Here is a 24547-nt window from a genome sequence, read left to right on the forward strand (position 1 = left end):
AAATTGAGTCACGTGTTACTTTTTAGCAATTCATTAGCGACTCCGAAAAAATCTCTTTAAAAGTCATGTTAACTGCTTTTCTAGTATCTTTAAAACAAAGTTACGGAATAACACAAAGATTTTATTTTTTTTAATGAAAATGAAAGTTAAACTCAAAAAATATTAAAAAAAAAAATCTAAAAAAAAATTTAAAAATTATGTCATACAACCTTAATACATTAAGGGAGCGTTTGTTAAAATAAGTAAGATAAGGTGGTATTAAAATAAGATTGAGATACTTTCCGAACCAAGATATGAAATGATTAAGATAAGGTCGATAAGCATTTCAAGATTTCTATCAGACTATTTGTTAAATTTTTTAGAATCCATTAGTAACTGTACTTTTTCTTTCTATGTGTTTATTAATATATATGATAAACATCAAGATAAGGGTTTTTTTTTATCAAAATATCCTTATTACCAAATTTGTGATTAAAATAATATTTTATTATTAATATGAATTCTCACAAAAATTAAAATTAAAATAAAAAATAATATTTTATTTTCTAAATTTATGTTCAAAAATAAATTTAAAAAGAGTTGAAAAGTATAAATAATAATTGTTAGAATTACAATAATTCCACTTAGATAATTAAAAATGGTCAAAACATATTTTCATAATAGATAATAAAATATAAAATTAAATAAAATAATTTAAAAATTGATGAAATGAATTATATTAGTTAATAAAATATATATATAGAGAGAGAAATTTAAATTTTAAAAATCAATGAAATGAATAATATCATTTAAATTTTAAAAATTGTCAAAACATATAATAATTTTAAAATATATTAAATAATATTAATTATAAGAGTTAAATAAATAAGTTTTTTAATAAATTTAAATATTTAAAATACATTAAATGGTATTAACTATCTTACAAGGGGTAGATAAGTAATTGAGCCTTATCTTGAAAGAGCCAAATAAATTTATCTAAGAGGGAGGTCGGATAAATTTATTTTGAAATGGAGAGATAAGAGGTCACACGAGACATTTTATAGAAATGATCAGATAAGCTTAACAAACACGTTGGAAAGACCAAACATCTTGAATGCTTCTCATATCTGATATTTTCTCTCTCTTATCTTAATTAAGAAACACTCCATAAACAATAAAAAAAAAAGGAAAAGTACTTTAAGAGAAGAAAGAGTTTATAAACTTTGAAAAACAAAAAAAAAAGCACGTAATATACAAAAACCAGATATATATATATATATAATTGCAATGCCAGCAGGGCAGTGGATCGGCGGCTTCAATCGGTATCCAAATCTCGAGTGTCCGTCCGGCGGGCCCTCCTTTCTCGCCGTCAGTTTCCATATATATATATAAACCGTCATTACCCCCACTCGTTCGTCTTTCGGTGCATCTCTTCTAATCAATCTCTCTCTCTCTCTCGCTCGCTCTCTGTGTACGTGCCTTGCTTTGATCTCGTTCTAGGGTTTTGCAATGCATAATTGCCCGCCATTTAGAGCTCCGAACATATAATTCTTGTCAGTATCAATTCATCAAGATACAAAAGCCCCCGAGTCTGTGAGGTTCCACCGCCATGGGGGTCTCTTTCAAGGTCTCCAGGATCGGGAAGAGGTTTCAACCCAAACCCGTCCTGTCGGAGACCGCTGAGGAAGAAGAAGTCCTCGCCGATGCCGATGTTCCCCAAGAGGGAGGGCGAGGTCCCGGAAAAATTGAATCCGCTACCTCCACCGCCAAGAAGATTGAGGTAGTTTTTGTTCCATCGTTGAAATTCTCTTCATTGCATGGTACAAATTATTCGAAAGTTGCAATTTTTTGGTTTAACTGGTAAAGGGTTTGTTTACTTGTTAAATCCGACTGATTGATTGCTGAAAGAAGAAGATTGGTTGATTGACTGATTGGTTTTTCTTTTCTTGTGTTCATCTTCTTGATATTGTGAAGATGGATGTCTGTATCTTCACTGCTAGTTAGCTTTTGCATTCTCAGTATTGTGGGAATTTTATATGTAAATTTGTGGAGTTCCATGGAAGATATTTGGTAAAAGTTTTTTTTTCCCCATCCAGTTTATAATTCATCGCCACATAAGCTTTGATTAGTTGTAAGGCAATTACAAAATTCAATGAAATATATGCTATAAATCTTCAGTTTTGTTCCATTAGTTTTTGGGGCCAGATCAAACAAAATTATTGTGGACGAAGGACCAGGGTTTAATTTATGTATTCTATCTTATCCTGTAAAAGATAGGAGGAGAGGAATGGGAAATGCATGAAACTGGTCATCATAAAGATATTAAAAACCCACCAAAGCGTGAAGGCCAAATCTTTCAAAATAAATCATTGCAAAGAGATCATGCAAGAGCAAAATAAGTACAGTTTCAAAGAAACACTTGTAACTCTACTACTATTTTACCATTGTTGTTGTTTGGAATAATTGGTAATAACTTTTTCTATTTGTTTATTATCTAATGACTTGATAAATTTGGCTGCTCTACGCCATAGGCTGATGCCACCAGAGAGGATGAGGCTGCTGCAATCTCCGGTCTGTCCATGGCTTTTGAATGATTTCTTATATCTGCTCAGGAGGATTTTATTCTCTTTATTTTGTGTGTTAAGATTGTTCTTTCTCTCTGATTTTGCTAGAGAATGAAGTTTCCTTTATACTGAATGTCTTCCCAGATGGCTATTCAATTGGAAAACCCTCAGAGGTTTGTTCTAGGATAACAATATTTTTAGTTGTATCCATGATTGGTTTGAAAGAAGAATTTACTCCTCTGTCAAATAGTATATGTTGTTGTATTTCTATAAACTTCTTAATTTCTGGAACTGCATATCAGGCTGCCCTGCAAGATATTCCAAAGTTTCTACACCCATATGATAGAGCATCAGAAAGTCTATTCTCTGTAAGTATCTCTAACTAACATTTTTGCTTTTAATTTCTCAATGAATGGTTTAAATTTATATTCCTTTTTTACCATGTCATTAGCCATTCCATGCAGATGCTTTTCTCTTGGCTGTCTATTTGTGGGTTGATCCGGAGACTTTCCATTTGGACCGCTGTTTAAAATTTACCATTGAAATCTATTTATTGCTTCTTTTGACTAATTAAAACATGGTCTCTTTTATTTGCATGCTGCCGCCAGCAAAAGGGGGAGACTGTTAGGGGCTGTTCAGGTGTAGAAAACAACAATAGTTTTTTGGAATTTTTCCATAGAAAACAAAAAATTGGAAAATGCATTCAAATGGCAAAAGTTTCAATTAGAAAACAGAAAGTTCAATTTCTAGATCTCCAACTTCCAATATGAAATGGAAAACAGTGAAAAAGTTGTTTTCCCAAGATTTAAAAGTTGTTTTCCCAAAATTTACTTAACACTTGGACTGCATTTTCCATTTGGAAAATGTGGTTTGAATGGAAATTGTTGTTTTCCTTGGTGGAAAATGTGGTTTTCCCTCGGTGTGTAGTCCTTGCACTCGCAGTTCCCTCTCTCCTCCCTTGCACTCAGATAGCCATGTGCTTCGTCACCCTTTCCTCTTCTTCTCAATTGGATCCAAAATTTCCTTTGAAACTGTTATTTTTGAATCGGGTCATCTCTCTCTCTCTCTCTCTCTCACACACACACACACACACACACAGGTACTATTGTTTCCAGCTATTCACAATTTCACAACAATGTTTTTGGATTCTTTGCTCGTGATTAGAGCCATCCGCAGGATCTGATTGTTGTCAAAACTAGTAAACCTAAAACTGGGGTTTTGTTGTTTGGCCAATTTATTGATGTTTCTTGCTGGATTGCTGCATTTGTTCATGTTGTGATTCCAACTAGTGCCTAATCTAGAACATGTTTGCTTTGATGATAGTATTCTGTTGTTATTTCTCTTTATTATTGTTTTCTTTCTCCCAGAAGAGTTGTTTCCTTGATGCAAATAAAGTGTAGAATTAGGGTTTTTAATAAGCTTGGAACTCTAGGTACACAGAGGGAGGTTTTTTATATTTGCATTTCAAAATGATAGTTTGATTGATTTAAAAGAATTGTAAATTTATTGATAATAGTCTAAATTAAGGAAAGAAGCATGTAAGAGGATAATTGAAAACATCTGGAAAGCATGTCTTATAAAGATGTTTTCCAGTTTTCTAAATTTTGTATATATTACAAAATGAACTTTTTGAACGTGTACAATTGACCTTCCCCAGAGCCGACAATGCGAGAGCCGCATGAATTGGTTCACTTAAAAAAAAGGCTATTTGAATGTGTTTTCTCAGTTTCTAAAGTAGAAAAAAAATCTGGATTTCATATTTATACACATTGTAATGCCAATTAATATACCCAACCAATAGTCCTAGCTGAAGGTGACTTATGGGCTCATGGGACCAATTAATATACCCAATATTTACCAATAGACTATTGATGTGGGATTGGGTTGTGACACACCTTTTCCAAGTTTTATGTGGAAAAGGAAAATTAAAGATGAAGTAGGAAATTGGAGATGGAAAATTGGAAAATGTTCTCTATAACTAAACAGCCCCTAACATTTATTTTTATCTTCTATTTCCCTGATTTAGATGAGCCAGTCCAAAGGGCACATCAGATTCTTTTTTTTAATCTTTGTTCCCTTATTGAAGGATTTACTGTTATACTTACTTTATGTACTGGTGTTCTATTTCTCTTTGATATAATACCTCTTTTATTAATTTCTTTCTCTTGGCATTCATGTATGTGGAGGCAATTGAGTCTGGGCGCATGCCTGGGGATATTCTGGATGATATACCATGCAAGTATGTCAATGGGACAATAGTGTGTGAGGTAAGTCATCTGAGATTTGAATAAATCTTATAGACTATTTGAGATAGCCTGTTTTTTCCCCGAAATACATAAACATACATACACAAGAAAATAATACGTAAACAGATGTACAAGCATATATATATATGTATATATTTGTATATGTGAGGTGAAAAAGCAACAAAAGTATGTTCATGCATGTATGACGTATACAATCACATTATAAATGTATTTATAAATATTCAAAATGTTGAACATAATCAAAATTCTTCATAGTATATCACTGAATCACTATTGACAAGCAGGTGTAATGCCATTGGTCCTTTGCTATATTTGGGATATTCTTCTGTGCTTTTACAGTTTTATAAGTCATTTCGGAAGATGACACCATTCCCTTCCCAATTCAAGAACACACAAGAGCATGTACAGTATTTACTTAGCAAAAAAAGAAGAAGTAACATGAACCAAATTAGTGTCCTTGTCAGCAACCTTTGTAGTAGTACTAATTCTTGTTGTTGGGTACACAATTCCTTACGATCCATGCTCACTGCCTCTTGTGGTCCTTGCTCTTTCTCCATTAATAGTGTCTACCTTAATGAAAAATGCTTTCTTCTCACCTTTGGAGCATCTCTTCTGGTATTGCATCTGTCACAGCCAACATTTGTGGTCCTAAGCTCCACCTTTAAATGGATTTTAGACTGAAAAGGATATTAATGTTGTTGGAGGAAATAAAGGTACTTAGCCGAGAAGATAAAGGATATCGTGACCAGCTTGAAGAGATAGAGATATGCTCTATCATAAGAGAAATTCTAATCCGTAAATTAGAGATTATTGTTGTTATAATCTATACCTAAAAAGTAGAAAATTATCTAGTCCTATATTTTAGGAGATTTCTTAGGAGATCATGTGTATAAATTAGTCCTTTATGTTTCAATAAGATCAACGGAAGTAGTTTTCCAGTTAAGGAACTTCCGATCCATTTATTTCATCATGGTATTAGAGCATCAGGTTTTATAGCAAGGTGGTCCTCTCGGTTTTTCCTCTTTTTTCAGTTGGTCTAAATTCTGTAAGTTCTCGATATGGCTAAAGACTCATCAGCTAGTAGAACTTCTACTCCCCAACCAACTATTACCTGAGTCTCTCGGGTTCCTCAACCTCCAACCACTCTTGAAAATCATGCTCTCCAAATCACCTAGCATAAACTAAATGGAACCAACTTCAGGGAGTGGTTCCAATTTGTGTTGCTGGTAATCCGCAGCAAGGGTAAGATCGGATATCTCAATGGAACGATCTCTAAGACAAGTGCTGATTCAGAAACGCATGGTTTATGGGAAGCTGAAAACTCAATTGTTATGGCATGGCTGGTCAACTCCATGGAGCCTAAGATTGGAAGGCTAAAGCTTGGATGGATGAAGGTTGAAGTATACTCAAGACAATGGTGGAGAATTGTTAAAGGTTGTCTCGAGTATATGGTATAAGAAGAAGACGATGGCAGTAGCAGTGAATGATGACAATTCGCTAGAGTTCCTTTTGAAGATTTTAGATAGAAGTTGTAACCCAAACTGTAATTAGTTATAGTTTGGGGGTTAAATTGTAAATATCTAATAATATTCATTGGGATATCCACCCACTATTATAAATAGAGGGCAAGGGGTAGCAAATGGAGAGAGAGTTCTCATTTTTCTAGTTGTAACGGGTGCTGATTGTTTCTGAGAGAAAGGCTAGGGTTGTTAGCTTTGCAATCTTAGGGGAAAACAATTGGGGCGCTTGGGAATAGAAGGGAGAGAAGGGCCGCTACCGTATTGATCGATTTCTAGAAATAAAGACTACTCTCAGGAGGATCTTAGAGGCTGAATGTAGTGCCATTCACATGGCATGAATCAGAATAATCTTGATGTTCTTGTGGATGTGTGGTTTGTGTTTCTTGTTTGGTTTAATTCTGTTTTCTATTTTATTTTCTGTTGATTCTATTAAATCCGTTCCTTAGATCAAATCCGTGGGTGTGTGAGAGTAAATGTGGTAGAATTTTTGTCCAAGAAATTAGTTCCAGCAACCCTAGATATAACATGAATTTCAGGATCAACTTTCGGGTAAGATGATTGGCAATGCCGAGGAAGCAAGAGGTCTTTATTATGTTACAAAGAATGGTCAGTCTACTAGATCTAGCTCTCAACCACCAACCTCTTTGACTATTGTTTCAGATTCTGCACTTATGCTATGGCATAAGCGTTTAGGGCACCCTAGTTTTCATTATTTCAAGACTTTGTATCCCTCTCTTTTCATCAATAAAAGCAATCATTCTCTTCACTGTGAGCAGTGTATTCTTGCTAAACAAACTAGAATTGCTTATCCTTCTCATGCATATAAGCCTACAAAACCATTCTACTTGATTCATAGTGATATTTGGGGACCTGCAAGAATATCTAATTTAACAAACACCAGATGGTTTATCACTTTCATTGATGACCACACAAGGGTTAGTTGGGTATTCTTGATGAAAGATAAATCTGAAGCTTACGCTACATTCAAACAATTTCATCAAATGGTTCGAAATGTGTTCCGGTCCTCTATCCATGTGTTACGTTCCAATAATGGTAGATAATATTTTTCCAATGAATTTACCAATTATCTAACTAACCATGGAATTATCCATCAAAGTTCATGCCCCTATAATCCTCAACAAAATAGTGTGGCATAACGAAAGAACCGCCATCTCCTTGAAACTGCTAGAGCACTGCTATTCACTAATTCAGTCCCTAATGCCTATTGGGTAGAGGTTGTTCTCACATCTTCTTACCTCATTAATAGGCTTCCGTCCAAAGTCCTTTCCTTTAGAACACCTTTAAGTGTTCTCCTTGATTCCTTTCCTCACTACAAACGTACCTTAAACACTCTCCCACCAAAAATTTTCGGGTGTACTGTATTTGTTCACAACCACTCAATTTCTCAATCCAAGCTTGATCCTAAGGCACTTAAATGTGTGTTTGTTGGGTATTCTCCTACTCAACAAGGTTATAAATGCTATAATCCCTCTACTAAACGGTTTATAGTGTCATGTGATGTCTCCTTTCTTGAAGACCAACCTTTCTTTTCTATGTCTCATTCTGATTCCAGCACAACTCGAGTAGAACTATGGGACTCTCTTTTCCCTCCTCACTAGTTCCAAAGTCTTGAACCCTCTTCTATCATTGAATCAACCCTTGAATTGTGTTTTCCAACTCCCAATTCAATGTCAAATTCAGGGGGAGATCAAGTAGACCGGATTCAACAGCATCCAGCCGAATAAACCATTCTTTGTATATTCTAGAAGGCCTCGTGTCCCTCAGTCAAATCCAACATCTGATCCAGAAGTTGGTTCAAAAACAGAAAGTACAGAAAGTGCCTCCAATTTACAGGAGGCTGAAGCTACTTCTAATGAGGAGGATCTTCTTCTTGATGTTCCTATAGCTATAAGGAAGGGAGTAAAGTCTTGTACACAGCATCCGATTGCTAACTATGTGGGATATTCTAAACTCTCTCCGCAATACAAAGCATTCAGCATGAGTATAGAGGAAGTGGTTATTCCCAAAGACATAAATCATGCATTGCAAGATGAGAGGTGGAAGGAAGCAGTGATGAATGAGATGCAAGCCTTGGAGACTAATAACACATGGGATATACTAGATTTACTGGCTGGAAAGAAAATTGTGGGAAGCAAATGGGTGTTCATAGTCGAATATCACTCAAATGGGAGTATTGATAGGTATAAGGCAAGATTAGTAGCCCAAGGGTTTACCCAAACCCAAGGACTTGATTATGAGGAGACGTTTGCTCCCGTTACCAAACTAAACTCTATTCGAGTGTTGATTTCAGTAGCTATTAACCTAGATTGGAAGTTGCAAACCCAAGGACTTGATTATGAGGAGACGTTTGCTCCCGTTACCAAACTAAACTCTATTCGAGTGTTGATTTCAGTAGCTATTAACCTAGATTGGAAGTTGCAAACCCAAGGACTTGATTATGAGGAGACGTTTGCTCCCGTTACCAAACTAAACTCTATTCGAGTGTTGATTTCAGTAGCTATTAACCTAGATTGGAAGTTGCGCCAGCTGGACATCAAGAATGCATTCCTACATGGAGAGTTGGAAGGAGAGATCTATATGAGGATTCCCCTCGGTTTTGAGAAAGAAGACACAAGAGGGAAGGTATGCAAATTGAATAAATCTCTATATGGCCTAAAGCAATCACCCAGGGCCTGGTTCAAAAGATTTAGTGATACTATTATTTAGTTGGGATATACACAAGGAAAGGCCGATCATACCATGTTCACAAAGGTGGAAGAAGATGGCAAGAGGATTGTCCTTATTGTATATGTTGACGATATAATCATTACAGGAAACAATGATCCCGAAATTGAACGGTTAAAGAACAAGATGAGAGCTGCTTTTGAGGTAAAAGATTTAGGGGAATTGAAGTATTTTTTGGGCATGGAAGTAGCCAGAAGCAAGGCTGGTATCTGCATATTTCAAAGAAAATATACACTTGACTTGTTAAAAGAAACGGGCAAGCTAGGGTGCAAACTAGCGAATACACCATTAGAGCCTAATTGGAAGAATAAAGGAGATAGCAAGCAAGATTATCCAGTAGACAAGGGAAGATATCAGCGTTTGGTGGGAAAACTGATCTACTTATCCCTTATAAGACTCGACATTACATATGCTGTGCGCATAGTAAGCCAATTCATGCATGCTCTCAATAAAAGACATCAAGAGGCAGCTTATCATATATTAAGGTACCTCAAAGGGACACTAGGAAGGCAGGAACCGAACTCTTGTTTAGAAAAAGCCAAAACAGAGAAATTTGTGGATTTGTGGATGTTGATTGGGCTGGTGCTATAGAGGACAACAGGTCTACATTTGGGTTTTGCACAAGATTATGGGGGAATTTAATAATTTGGAGGAGCAAAAAGCAATCGGTAGTAGCAAGAAGCAGTGCCGAAGCAGAGCTTCGAGCCATTGCACAAGGAATATGTGAGCTGATTTGGGTAGAAAAGATAATGAAAGATTTACAGCTACCAATATCCTCACCAAAGATGTTGTATTGTGATAGCAAATCAGCCATTAGCATTGTCAACAATCCGGTCTAACATGACTGGATGAAACATATAAGGATCGATCGACATTTTGTCAAGGAAGAAATAGATAGAGGAGAGGTAAGCCTGACCTATATACCTACCAAGAATCAAGAGGCAGATATCCTTACTAAAGCCATGAATAAGCAAGGGTTTGAATCCATTAGAGGCAAGTTGTGAATGATAAATATCTATTCACTAGCTTGAGGGGGAGTGTTGGAGGAAATAAAGGTAAGTAGCTAAGAAAATAAGGGATATCGTGACCAGCTTGAAGAGATAGAGATATGCTCTATCATAAGAGAAATTCTAATCTTTAAATTAGAGATTATTGTTGTTATAATCTATACCTAAAAACTAGGAAATTATCTAGTCCTATATTTTAGGAGATTTCTTAGGAGATTATGTGTATAAATTAGTCCTTTATGTTTCAATATGTTTCAATAAGATCAATGTAAGTAGTTTTCCAGTTAGGGAACTTCCGATCCATTTATTTCATCAAATGTCATCTAATGCTGGAAAAATTTAGTACTGATATTTATTGTCGACATCCATGCCAGACTAGGCTCATGAATCTGGCCTGAGCCGGAGATAACCTGGCTGATTTATTGACTATTCTGTCTACTTCTATCAAGATTTGAACATTAGAGGATTAGATTGAATAGAGTGTTCACTCACTCAAGTTGCTTGGTTGTTTTTAGATGGTAGAACTAAGATGTTTGAATTATGCCAGGTGCGAGATTACCGAAAATGCACTTCTGAAGCTGGGCCCACAGTTTCATCATTGGATGGTTCTCCTATTGTTAATAAAATTGTTCTTAGGATGTCACTAGAGAATATAGTCAAAGATCTTCCGTTGATTTCAGATAGTACTTGGACATATGGTGACCTGATGGTAAGTGTGATGCACCTTCTTGTCTTTGCAAGCGTATGTGGTATCCATCAATATATTTTCACTCTTTTGTGTAGGAAGTGGAGTCCCGGATATTGAAAGCCCTGCAACCACGGCTTTATCTAGACCCTACTCCAAATTTAGACAGACTCTGTGAAGATCCAGTTCCCACAAAGGTAATAATATTTAAAATGGAGAATTCTTTTGAACTGGAGAAAAGGATGCTCAGATCTGGTCTCCTTTGGACTTTATTTGCAGCTAAATTTGGATCTATGCAGCCTGAGGAGGAAAAGGCGGAGACAGTTGCAAGAATTTTCTGTCACTAATAGCAATTCGAACCAAGTGAAAAAGGTCTGCACAGATAGAGTGCCGGAAAGCTCAAACTGTAGGTTGGGAGATGCAGGACCATTACCTGGTCATGTAATGCCACAGCATGTCCATGAGAATCTTACAGCACAGAATGTCAGTTCTAGTCACGTGCTTCAGCAAAGAGGTAAAAACTTTGTGCCAGATGCTTCCATAACAGCTTTGCCCTTGGTATCTCACCAGTCAAAATATCAAATGGGGTTAGGGCCTGTTTCAGATGCGCCTGGAGCTCCTCCTTCTGGACAGGACATGATGGTCACATACACTGACAATATGAACTCCAACATTGCTTCTCACAACACGAGAGAGAATCAAGATGGGCTAATGTCGCCTTTACTAAATAAGAGACCTAGGCTTACATCTGCAGGTCCTGATAGTAACCAACAGCAGCTTATGGGGCCACATATGGACAGTTTACATGGGACTGATCCTCACTGGAAAAATCCATTATTGCAGCATCAGTCAATTGGAAGAGGACTCCAGTATGGAAGTGCTGGTGTGGCTAAGTATCCACAGCAAATAGTTGAAGGGAGTCTAAATCAAGAAGTTGGAGCAACACAGTTCACCATGGCCCAGCAGCGGATGGGATATACAAAGGAAGAGCCAGTTGACTCTGAGAGGTTGGACAAACAAGAATTCAATCAAAATAGAAATGAAATGCACATTGCTGAAGCAGAGAGGAATCATATAGCCCTCCACCAGTCCCGACCACAGCAAAGGTTACCGCAGCATGCTTTCGTGAGATCCAATTTCTCTCAAAGTACCTGGAATGGCCTTGGTCAGCCTCTTGAAAACAATTCTAGGAAGGAGGACCAGTTTTCGAAAAGGAAATCAGTGCAAAGTCCCCGTGTTTCTGCTGGGGGTTTGCCTCAGTCGCCCCTATCATCAAAATCTGGAGAATTTTCTAGTGGTTCTGTAGGACACCAATTTGGACCAGTATCTGCACTTGGGTCATCGCAGAAGGAGAAATCAGCAGGTACTTCACTTCCAGCAGTTGGTGGGACAACATCTTTGACTTCAAGTGCTAATGATTCCATGCAACGGCAGCACCAGACACAATTGCCTGCCAAACGGAGATCAAACTCCCTTCCAAAGACACCAGTAATGAGTGGAGTTGGGTCTCCGGCCAGTGTTAGTAACATGAGTGTTCCACTAAATGCAAGCAGTTCTCCAGTTGGAACTCCACCTTTGCTTGATCCAATGATGCTGGACAGGTTCTCAAAGCTTGAAAGGGTAGCTGCAAGGTATCTTGTCAATCAAACTTCCATTTGCTGTAAAATTTTGACGATTCTGTTTTCTCATATTTTTTGGTGTTAATAAAATAATCCCAAGAACTTTATTGGCATTTGACTCAGATAAAGTGCATGTTTAGTTATCGTGGTTGTTGAATGCTTTCCGTTACTTTCTGACTTTGCTCAGAGAACCTCAAGTGCTACATACAGGGGTCTTTGTCTTGCTGTCAAGATTGATGCTTTCTTGCATCCTCTGGTCTATTTTAAATTGTCAGTGACAGCTTACTAAGTCGTCCTTGGTTTCTCTATATGCATTTAATGTTTTTTCTTTTCCTTTCAGACATAAAATTCATTTTAGAAAGAGTAAGGTAAATGAGCAGCCGATCAGAAAACCTACTACTTTTCCTTCCCAACAGCTGTCAATTCTTCTCTCTAGCGATTCCAATAATGACAATCTCAGAGATGAATCATGTACAATGCCATTGTCAAAGTCACTTGTAGGTGGCAGCATGAATGCTTGCAAGATAAGAGTCTTGAATTTTGTACAGACTGAGCGCATGCTTCAAGGTTTGCCATATTTCAAATAGTCCAATATCAGGCACTTATTGATGTTATTGATTCTTCCCTTGCTAATAAATCCACTTTCAACTGTCAGGAAATGCTTTCCCTATTGTTCCTAGAGCACGGACTAGAATGATCATGTCAGTGAAACCTAATGATGGAACCATAGCAATGCATTTTGGAGATATAGATGATGGTGATTTTTTGGCTGCAGAGGAGTATCTTCCTACGTTGCCAAATGCTGTGAGTTCCTGGCATGCATCTGTAAATGTCTTGTTATGCATCACAGGTTCCAATATCAATCTTCTGAGTTCTGACTATTGAATTTTAATGGATCAATGCTCAGATTTTTTTTTTCTATAATAATCATAGAACTATCATGTTCACCTAGTGGGATTAAGGATTGGGATTCTTCTTTTTGTTGTTGCACCATGAAGTATCATGTATCTTCGGGTTTTTCTCTCTCTTCTGAGCTGCATCATGCATTAATGATAGAACCTAATTTTCTGGTGATGACTATTGATGTCATTATTATTTTTTAACCAAAGGGCCTCCAAAATTTTTTTTTTTCTTTGGCTCATTTGTACTGCTCCTTGGTCTGGTCCTAAAGCATTGGCTTCTTACCTTTTTCTTTCTTTTTGAACTTTCCACTAATCACCTTCTTCACCTCTGGTGTTTAGTCCTTGTGTTTGCATGACAAGAAAGAGCGGTGGTTTTTTGCTTAATGGATCTTCTGTAGAACATACCCTATTGGCTCTGCTTTACTTTTGGCATTAAAAAAAATTCCTTTTTTCTTTACCCAATTGCTGTTGGGATGTGTTGCAGCCCTGACCATAGATAGAGGGTGTCAATGGACACTTTCAGGATTAATTTTGAGTTTTTTTGGAAGCATTTAATTTTATTCTCAAAATACTCTTATGTTGCAATTAAATTGCCTCATGTTGTGCATGTTCCATTGCTTTGTCTTATACCTCTTAACTGTTCCTGTGACAGCATATAGCGGACTTACTTGCAACCCAATTATGCTCACTGGTATGCTCTTTCATTTCAGTTGGGATATTCAGAAATTATATAATTTTAAATTCCGTTCCTTGACCTTGCATATGAGCTGGTGTTTTCTGGTACTGCAGATGATTGGTGCAGGGTATCATGTGGAAGATCGTACTCAACCAAAGACTATACGCATTAATCGTACTTCAAGTAATCAATCTAATGCCCCCGGGACCTCTCAGAATAGTACAGGAGTTGAGATGCAGCAATATTCAGATGCAATTTCAGGTCAGCCCTCCAATGAATTTGCAAAGCCAACCAATAGTGGTAGTGGATCTTTAACCCCAGCCCAAAATCTACCAAGCACAAGGATGCTGCCCCCTGGAAATGCTCAGGCCTTACAGAACTCGCAAGGACTCATACCTGGGGTTTCTGTGCCTGCTAGGCCTCAACAATCTGATCCACAGACATTGTTGCAGCCGCAGCCCCAGCCACAGCCACAGCAGCAGCAACAGCAAGCTCAACAGGCCTTGATGCAACAGCAGCCTTCCCAGTTCCAGAGATCATCACCTCTTATGCTCCAGACAAATCCACTCTCGCACATGAATACATTAGGGCAGAATTCCAGCCTGCCACTGGGAATGGTTAATAAATCTACTCTCCAATTCCAGCTCTTACAGCAGCAGCAGCAGCAGCCGCAGCAGCAACAACAGCAACAACAGTTGCAGAGGAGAATGATGATGGGCCTTGGAACAGCAGTAAGTTTGGGGAATATGGGCAATAGTATAATGGGGTTTAGAGGACTTAACAATGTCATGGGCATGGGGTCTCCAAGAGGGATGGGAGGAGCTGCAATTTCAGCACCAATGGGTCCAATTTCAGGTATGGGCACCGTGAGTCAGAACCCGATGAACCTGGGCCAGGCATCAAGTACAATTGGCCAGCAACTTCGTTCTGGGACACTAACTCAGGCACAAGCACAAGCTCTGAGCAAGATGAGGATGGGACAGAACAGATCAAACTTATTGGGGGGTCCTCAATCAAGTATGGGTGGGATTGTAGGAGCAAGGCAGATGCATCCAGGCTCCACTAGCCTGTCAATGTTTGACCACAGTCTAACTCGTGATATCAGTCCATTGCAGCGAACACCAATAGGGCCAATGGGCCCACCAAAGTTGATGACACGGATGAATCTTTACATGAACCCTCAGCAGCAGCAGCAGCAGCAGCTACAACAGCAGCTACAGCAGCAGTTCCAGCAGCAACAGCCCCCGCAACAATTCCAGCAGCAACAGCACCCGCCACAATTCCAGCAGCCACAGCAGCAAGAAACAGCGTCACCTCTTCAAACTGTTGTTTCACCACAACAGGTGGGTTCTCCATCAACTCTGGGTATCCCACAGCAAGTGAACCAACAAAGCCAGCAGCTGCAGCAGCAAGCTAGCCCGCAGCAAATGAGCCAGAGAACTCCAATGAGCCCCCAAATGAGCTCGGGAGCCATGCATCCCTTGAGTGCCGGTAATCCAGAAGCTTGTCCTGCAAGCCCTCAGCTTAGCTCGCAGACCTTAGGCTCAGTTGGTAGTATCACTAATTCACCCATGGAGCTACAAGGCGTCAACAAGAGTAACTCTGTCAATAATGCATAATTGAAGATTAAGAGGTATGGCTTCAATTTCCCTGTTTTAATTTTCTATCAGCCTTGATCTGATTCTCTCCTTTAGCAGTTGTTCAGTTTCCAAGAGAAGAAGAGATGGAGCTGGACCAATATTACTACTGTACTAGCTAAGTGGATGAATACCTGGGTACATGTCTTGACGGGCTTGGCGAATGGCCTTCTTTGGGGGTTGCTCAGATTTTCTCTAGCTCTGCCCAGACATGAAAACAGACGAACTTGTGGCTATCCTGTTAAGTAGAACTGGCATATATAATAATTTTTCCTTTCCTTTTTTTTTTTTTTGGATAGATATAATAGTTGTTGCCACTTATCGTCTGGACCTAAGTAACCTTACCTGCATAAAGACTTAGTGATAATGAGCTGAAGGGTGCTTCTGGTTTGTATTTGCAGAAGAAGCTGAATGGTGTTTTAGCTTATTTATTAGTCAAAATGTAATGTTTTCATTTGGTATTTTGTATGGAGGCGTTGAACTTTGTAAATGTTTATTTGGTTATTTAGGTTAAGGGTGGCATTATCACTTCATGAAGGCGAGCCCTGGCACAACGGTAAGATTGGTCTAGGTCACGAGCCAATGGCAGGAAACAGCTTCTTTGCTAAGCAAAGATAAGATTGTGTACAATTGACCCTTCTCAGAGTCGCCCACAATGTGGGAGTCTCGTGTACTAGGTTAACCTTTTTTATGATATCAGCATTGTAATACTATCAGTTGTTAGAGATACGTAAAGAAGAAGAATGGTACTCTAAATTTGTAACGTTACCAACTCTTGGAGAGACAAGTGCACAAGTTAGTGGAAATATCACAGCAAGAAGCAAAAACAAGAAAAAGCTTATTGTAGTTTGCTTAAAGGGATTTTCTTTATTTCAAAGAGGTCTATGGCTTTATGCTCCTCAACGTTATCTTCTGCTCAAACATTATGATGAAAATTACCCCAGAACAATCTCTTGTACACCAAATTCATATCATGATCATCACAGGACTGTGTACCAGCCGAACGTATCCATGCTAAACAAAATCAGTACACGCCGGAGAAAAGAAGGGAACAACAACAGGAGAAAAACCCGACGAGGGTTGTTATTCAATGCAATGATGGTTCACGATCTGCAGGGCAGTAGTCGCTTCCAAATCATCGATCTCTAGATCTGTTGGGATGCTTGCAACTAGAGCCTACAGTTGAGAGCGCCGACTTGGTCTACCCTCACACGGCTTCTGGTGACATCCCTCAGAGTAGGGCAACCAGAGAGCGCCATGGTGAGCTCAAGCTCATCTTTCAGCATTTCAATGACTCGTCGCACCCCATACTCTCCCTTTGCTGCCAGTCCATAGACCACTGGCCTTCCAACCTGCAGTGCGTAGAAGAGCAACTAATAACATGCACGCCAAGAAGTTACAAACAAGAACCTTACAAAAGATTAAGCCCATACATAAAAATAACATTTCTGGCGAGCTGGAGTTCATGTGTAACTGAACCCATGTAGTGAGATGAAGGCTTGTTACTGTTGTCGTTTTTCTTTATTCTCACCACACGGTTCAATCTTAATTCCAAGGTTTTCTACTAGCTTTTCATTGAACGGTAATCAATCAAAATGAATCACACAGTAAATGATGGCAACAGTTTATCTGAAAGGTTCTGAAAAGACAATAATGGTGCATGAAGTTCCAGTAAAACGCAATGCAAAGAAACAGCTTCAAAGGTTTAAGTTGAGAGATTACCATAACAGCTTGTGCCCCAAGAGCTAATGCCTTGAAAATATCTGTACCACGCCTCACTCCTCCATCAAAGAGAACAGGAATTCTCCCTCCGACAGCACCAACTACCTGCAAACCACATTGTTATGCTCGGACTACCATAAGACTTAAGGTCAAATATATGAGAAAACAAGGTTTTGATGTGCAAAATACTTTGGTAGAGAACTATATATACCATGTTTTAAGACAAATATCCAAACATTGAAACATGTTATATCGTGTTTCAGTACTTCAACATGGAAGCAAAATTTAGCAAGTCTACAAAGGATCAGGAACTTCTAAACATGGTACAAATCTCACCCATATTCCATTTCCTGGCTTTTGTAGGACTAGACTAGTACATGATATTGCTACTATGAAATAATCAACAGAGATTTGAGAGAGTAATAGTGGCTGCATCCAAAAAACGAGGGAGCATATATACATGGGGATTAAATTGTTTGCATATCTGCATCCAAAAAATGTCTGTGTAAAAAAAGAAATGACCTCTTCCAAAACAGTAATGGTGGCTGGAGAATAATCTAGCTGACGACCTCCATGATTAGAGACAATAATCCCAGCAACCCCCATTTGCATAGCTTTTGTTGCTGCCAATAGGAGCATAACAAACCATTAGAAAATTTGGTTTGTTCCAGTAAACACAAGGACAAAACAAGAGATCTTTAAAACTAAACGACACAAGAAAGAATTAAATGCATTTGCTGATGCTTACATAAAGATATATAGCCCCTAGGGGTCCTACATAGCTTTTTTTTTGGCTTGGCTGAGAAGTCCTATATAGCCATTACTTATAATAATAAAGCTTCAAAGAACAAATGTTTTCCCGATGAATGGTTTTTGTTTTATGGCTATCTCTGCTGATACATAGAAGTGGATGAAAACTTCTGAATGGTTTTTAATTCCTCTGATGCTATTCTCAAATTAATAAATTAGCAAGAAAATAAAATCAGATACACTAAGGACATAGAATTTACCATCCTCAGCAGTTAGCACTCCTTTGATTAAAATGGGCAAGCTCGTAATAGACCTCAACCACTCTATGTCCTGCAAGGTGTTAAGTGAGCTGGAGTTTGATTTATGTAATCAAGTCATCTTATGACCTGGATGATTTTGGTATTCACTATTTAAAACAACGTTTTCAGATGTGCAAATAAATTGCTTTTTTGCACCATGTAGCTTCCTGACCTGTCAACCGTGTGAAGTTGTGACACCCAATGGCCTAAACCACTCTTATCATGGTATATCCTTGTATGAGTGATGTATAATTAATAGAGCTTCCCAGCCTATACTTCCAAACCATGAAAAATTTTGCCCTGAAGTAAAAAATTGCATCCCCATTGTTTTTCTGTGAGGGTCCTATTTGAACGCACTATTTCCTCATTGCTTCTTCTTCTCCCCCCTCCCCCCAATAACTTGAACTCATGACTTTTTGGTTCACAAAGGAGCAAACTTACCATTGCTACCAAGGTTCGACCTCGTATTGAATTATCAGGTAGTAATAACATGTATATCATTCCCTCATACCTGCCAACACAGAGAAGAATCATGCATGCGTGATGCAAAAGCTTCAAGGTCTGAACCCTTACCCTGCAAAGTGTTCAAAAAATTTGTATGATCTCAAAATTAACAAATTTTATGTGCCAATTTACTTATTTTAGCAACACAACTATGACACATGCTTAAGTACTGCTGTCCAGCAGCAGAAGACTACAAAAACCTGCAACAATAAAGCAAGATAAGAAAAGCCATATGCTTCTATTATCTGAAACTGCACAATTTGTTCAGCCTACTACAAACCTATATCTGCAGATAGATGGACAATCAATTATGATCAATAACTACTGGGCCTTTGAAGACTGGGGCTAGGAGGATAAATTACATGGGCATGCGCACATACACACACAATGATGGTTAAGTAGGTATTCAGGTTCAATATAGAGCCAAGCCTTCTGGTATTACACACACATTGTTGGCTAAGAAGACATCACTCTGATAGGTCCGCCTAATCATCCAACTATTGACATTCATATGGAAGTTGTTTAATTTTATGATCCAACTATCAACTACACATTGGCCATGCACACACATGACATTCACATGGAAGTTGTTTAATTTTATGATATCAACTAATCACAAGGAGCAGAGAAACATATATCATGCATTAGGATAACTCAAGGAGCAAACTTGTGCATTGTTTTTCAGAATCTTGATGTATTTACTGGGAACAAAACAAGAATTTTCTACGTACAGTAACTGCTTCAGTTGACAATAGACCTTCAAAGTTCTTCAACTGAGGCACAACCAATCTGCAGAAGCATTCATGCTTGGATTAGAAATGGATAAAGGCAAAAAAGTCCTACCAATGTTGGAGCTAGTTATCAGTGAGTTTCCACATTAAAAGAATAAACCAGTTGCCAATGTCAAGAACATTTAGATACCGGTTCTTTATGTCTGCCTCCCTTCGACCAAGTCTAGGCGTGTCAGCAGTAAGAATAATAGCCTTGAAGCCCATTCGTTCAGCTCTCTGTGCTAGCTCAGCTGTTACATCCCGTCTTCTGTGTACCTATAAACAGAAGAGGAGTACCCAACTACAGAATCAGCTATGAAAACTAGGATCACAAGAAAGAAACATGAAATGCTGCATAGACATAGTAAATTGTTAATATGAAAAAACTTTCAACTGCTAGAGCTAAAGATAGAAAAGTACATATATTTGAAAGAAGCGAACAGCATTGCAGCTGGAAGCAACCTCCTCAACAGAGCAGCTAGACGAAAAGGACAATACCTACAATGACAACAGCTTAGTATTCAATAAGTTTTAATTAAATGGGCTCCAATTAGAGTATTGATTGATACCATGATGGTGTTACATGCAGCTGCTGCTCGGGCTGTTGCAACCTCTCCTGGTATATAGAAAATTCAAGCCTGAAATCAGTACACATAAACTAAAGTCAAAACACTTCTATCTTTATACATACCTTCAGGATGTGCCAGCTTATGCATTCCAGTTGGAGCAATCATGATTGGTGCCGAAGTATGGTAACCCAATATGGTAGTTGACATATCTATTCTGCTCACATCTACAAGAATTCTCGGTCGAATACTGAGAAGTCCAGGAAAAGTAATTTAGAACGGTCTCCTTGTGTGCTAATTGTAATAACAGGTTTAACACTTTACATGATTCTACAATATGCTTCCAAATTCTCTCTTAGCGTGTGTTGATCCTCAGCTCCACCATTGTAAAAATCGAAGTACATCTTCGGGAGGGCTTGCCTTGCCAGTTCCTGGAATTCATTTACATTGACTGGTTCAGCTGACATTTGTCCTAAAAACACAAACATTTGTCAGTACTTATCCTAAAAAAAGAAAAAGAAAAAAGGAAAAATAATCCATATGTTAATATTGACATTCCAGTAAAAAACCACCCTGATCCCATTAATTTTTAGGGTGGCATCACCAATTCAGTTTCTTATTATTTTACAAAATCTTAGGAAGGAAAACATTTTGTTGATTACATAACAGTGGATAAATGATGGTAAGCCTTGGCATAATAGCAACGTTTGCTCCATTATGGCTTCGATGTAACGGGTTTGAAACATGAAAATAGCCTTGCACAGAGGCTAGTACGTTTAATTGACTTCGGTATAACAAGTGGTGTAGTGATCTGTTGGTACCAGTATCTTATTTGTTGAGGTCTTGAGCCATCTAGCAAGGGTGGACAATGGATATGACCATTGCAACTGTTGAGTTTGTGGCTATGCATTCTTGAAATTAGTCAGGGACAAATCCTCAGAGTAGGTGTGTCTTAGATGCTGTGACATGAATTATTGGCCACATATGATGGTCTTCTAGAGATAAAAATTGATCTTGGTATACTTCTTACAATGTATCAACGAATTATCTCCTACTGATACAAAAATGAATGGTACCAATAACATACAAATGAGACAATGTCATGCCAAAATTAAGAAGAACAACAATAATATTCCTAACAACCATCTGAACAAACTAACTGCCAAAAGCTTGAATGAAATTAAAGATGGTAGATCTGGCCCTGCCCCGACCCACCCCTATTTGGGCAGGATCAATGTTAGTTTACCTGGCTCAAGGCAGGTAACAGGGATTCCCCAAACAAATTTAACTGGGGACAGGGCAGAGATGGGATTTATATACCGCTCTCTGCCCCAAATCCTCTACACAATACTAAGATTACATTTGTGTTCTCTCTCATCATACCTTCGGGAAAAGGGCAGGAATGGGGTATGAGATATCACCAAATCATCACTATAGAAGCTTGATGCCTTTTTCAAGCATCTGAATTATTTTTTCCGCTAGTTCTGAACTTCTATACATATATATCTATATATTTGTATGTATGTATGTATATTTCCCGGCTTCAACAAATCATCACCTCATTTGAACCAAACCGTTAGGTTATGTGGGCATTTTTAACTAGAAGCGGTTAGTAGTGCAAAGCTAGGCGTGCTTAAGGTGTAATTTCCCCAATCTCCCATTGATGAACATGTTTGGCAGGAAACAAAAACCTTCAAAAGGATGGAAACAAACAAGTAGAGATTAACACGAAAGAAAGACCCATTTTTCTAGAATTCAACAGAAAAGGCTACAACACCACAATCATAATAACAAGATCCCTTCACTGATTCATACAGAATGTAAATACGTCTTTGTGAGGGATTCAGAAAGTTGTACCTGAGCGAGTTGATCAAACCCAGTTCGAAAGTGATTAAAAATTGGAACAGAAACCCTGCAAAACAAAGCTGCAGAGAGAGAGAGAGAGAGAGAGAGTAATACGTAAAGTCCAATTGCCGAATTGGCTAATGTCATCTAGCTTCGAAGACCCTTTTTGTCTTTTGTTATTGTTTTATGTAAACTCAAGACAATTTTACATTCTAAATTTCATTAATTTCTGAAGAAAGGCATCAAGTTCAAGTTGATCGATCGACCATAAACCTATGCTCAAAGAGTGAAGTCTCGGAAGCCCCCACGGGCATGATCCGTGGTAAAATAATTAAAATTTTACATGAAATATTGAGATTTAAATTATTGTGACAATTAAAAAGATAAAATTATTATTAATAATATTTAATTAAAAAATAATAATAAGATTAAAAGATAAATCTCGCACCAATTTAATATTTAAGTTTGAGTGTATATAGATTATATTTACATTCGAATTTACTTAAAAAGTACATCAAGAAAGAAAATCAGATATTCTTAAAGATTAGTTGAACAGAATCTCGAATATCTCAAATAAAAACAAAAAAAAAAAGAAGTAAAGTCTCCTAAAGTAATAATCTTTATCGCCGCCGATGATAAAATATCAGAACCGTATTGCAATTGGCATCCTTCGACAGATAAGAATAGGACCAAATTTCTGTGACCCAAAAAGAGTCCAAACTTTCGAGGACTTCCATGAAAATGACAACCATAAAGCTTTGGTTTCAGAGCACAGCTCTGCATATACATATATATATATATATGTATGTCTGATCTTCATCTCCTTCACAGCTGAAGAGTGCCTTGTGGGCTGGTCTCCAAACTACGGCTAATTAAAAGAACCAGCAGATCAATTTGGCTAAATAGCACAGTAACTGAAGTTTCATTAAATTATAAAAAGTTTATTTAACTCTAATTTGTATTTAAAAGGTTATTAAATTTTAATTTAATATATAATTTTATAACTATTTTTAATTATTATTAAAAAAAGATAACAGAATGTTGACGTAGGGTTAAATAATACAAATAATTACTAAATTTTGTATAAAAATATAAAAAAATATTAAATTTTATACTAAAATATAAAAATATTATTATTTTATTAGTCAAACGATAATTATAAAATTATATATTAAATTAAAATTTAATGACATTTTAATTATAAATTAAAATTTAGTGTCCTTATATTTTAGTATAAAGTTCAGTGACCATTTATGTTATTTTCTTAATTAATTCATATAATGACTATTTGTGCTATTTTCTCAATTAATTTATTTTTTTTAAAATTTGTGTTTAATCCTAGACAGTACATTCTTGTTTTTAAATTTGTTTGAGGATTAATTAAAAGTTACGAGATTTAAAATAAATTAATAATTTACGTTCACCAATATTATCATCAATCATTAAATTATAAATAGAAGAATATTAAGAAAATAATTATTGAAATAAAAAGATAACATGTTATTAAGTTGAGGGTAAATTTGAATTTTTAAAAATTGTTGAAATATATATTATAGACTATTTTCTGGAGATAAAAATAAGGTTCCAAAGAGAATTTCATTTGGCTACTGTTGCCCTCCTCAAGTGAGTGAGGAGAACCTGCTTCCATCCATTTCTATTATTATTGTCTTCCCTAGATTGGTGGCATTTATACTTAGGATTTAAGTGGTTCCACATCATTGTCTTGACCAGACATCTCTATTTATATTGAATACGTTCTTTTATATATAATATACCAAGAGATCAACCAGGTGGAACTATAACCCTGTTTAATTGGCCATATTTTTTACTTAAATTTTAGATTTTGATGTATTTAATTATCTAAATTTAAAAAAAAAATAATTTTCTTATTTTGATCACGTGATGGCTAATTTCCACTTTTTGGTGGAAGAGGGGTTGGAAAAACTTTCCAAAGAATTGAAAGTAGACGGCCAGCAAGGGGGTGAGAGAGAGAGAGAGAGAGAGAGAGAGAGAGAGAGACTCATTGAAGCGCAGACCAACTCCATCGCATCGGAGGCGGACAATGGCTGTTGCAAACCAATTCCCAAAATCACTTATGGTGGCAGTGTCAATAGCGGCATATGCGTCGACTATGAACGACAGCAAGTGCAACAGCGGATCTGTTACTCTATTACCGCGGGCAAAATATATATATATATATATATAAATAAATAGAGAAAAAGGGAGATGCAGAGAGAAGGAGATGGGTTTGGGAGGGGGAGGCAAAAGAAGTGGGTTTGGGGGGAGAGAGAGATGGGGGAAGACAGGAAGTGGAGGAAGTGGGTTTGGGGGAGAGGCAAAGAGGAAACACTGTGGGGTTGGAGGTTAATTTCATAGAAATTAACTTGTAATCAAATATCAAAAAATAAAAAATTATAATAAATTTTAAATAAAAAATTAAATCAATCAAACATCTTTAATTGATAATTTCTATACAAATGACTTCTAGTC

The 24547-nt window shown here is 37.3% G+C and overlaps 2 protein-coding genes across 7 annotated transcripts; one reads left to right on the forward strand and one right to left on the reverse strand.

Annotated features, from left to right (window-relative positions):
• Positions 1-1293: 1293 nt before the first annotated feature.
• Positions 1294-16720, forward strand: LOC127793901 (protein PHYTOCHROME-DEPENDENT LATE-FLOWERING). Of its 6 annotated transcripts, none has more exons than XM_052324678.1 (14): positions 1294-1759; positions 2511-2550; positions 2652-2716; positions 2846-2911; positions 4730-4810; positions 10630-10791; positions 10866-10964; positions 11047-11281; positions 11360-12398; positions 12727-12953; positions 13042-13190; positions 13941-13979; positions 14078-15597; positions 15662-16062. In XM_052324678.1, exons 1-13 carry the CDS (start codon positions 1589-1591, stop codon positions 15581-15583), a joined length of 3879 nt encoding a protein of 1292 aa, XP_052180638.1. In that variant the 5' UTR covers positions 1294-1588; the 3' UTR covers positions 15584-15597; positions 15662-16062. The 6 variants fall into 6 exon arrangements, with proteins under 6 accessions (XP_052180638.1, XP_052180639.1, XP_052180637.1 ...); XM_052324679.1 differs by having other exon boundaries at positions 11372-12398; XM_052324677.1 differs by lacking the exon at positions 15662-16062 and adding an exon at positions 16111-16720 and having other exon boundaries at positions 11047-12398.
• On the reverse strand, positions 16427-22299 carry LOC127793902 (peroxisomal (S)-2-hydroxyacid oxidase GLO4). Its single transcript, XM_052324681.1, has 12 exons — positions 22070-22299; positions 20537-20684; positions 20338-20462; positions 20216-20262; positions 20067-20144; positions 19798-19922; positions 19608-19665; positions 18884-18946; positions 18334-18403; positions 17846-17946; positions 17324-17428; positions 16427-16953 (listed from the first exon to the last, which is right to left on the reverse strand). Exons 2-12 carry the CDS (start codon positions 20677-20679, stop codon positions 16771-16773), a joined length of 1098 nt encoding a protein of 365 aa, XP_052180641.1. The 5' UTR covers positions 20680-20684; positions 22070-22299; the 3' UTR covers positions 16427-16770.
• Between the last annotated feature and the right edge of the window lie 2248 nt (positions 22300-24547).

This window comes from Diospyros lotus, chromosome 2, assembly GCF_014633365.1.
Source record: "Diospyros lotus cultivar Yz01 chromosome 2, ASM1463336v1, whole genome shotgun sequence".
Taxonomy (NCBI): Eukaryota; Viridiplantae; Streptophyta; class Magnoliopsida; order Ericales; family Ebenaceae; genus Diospyros; species Diospyros lotus.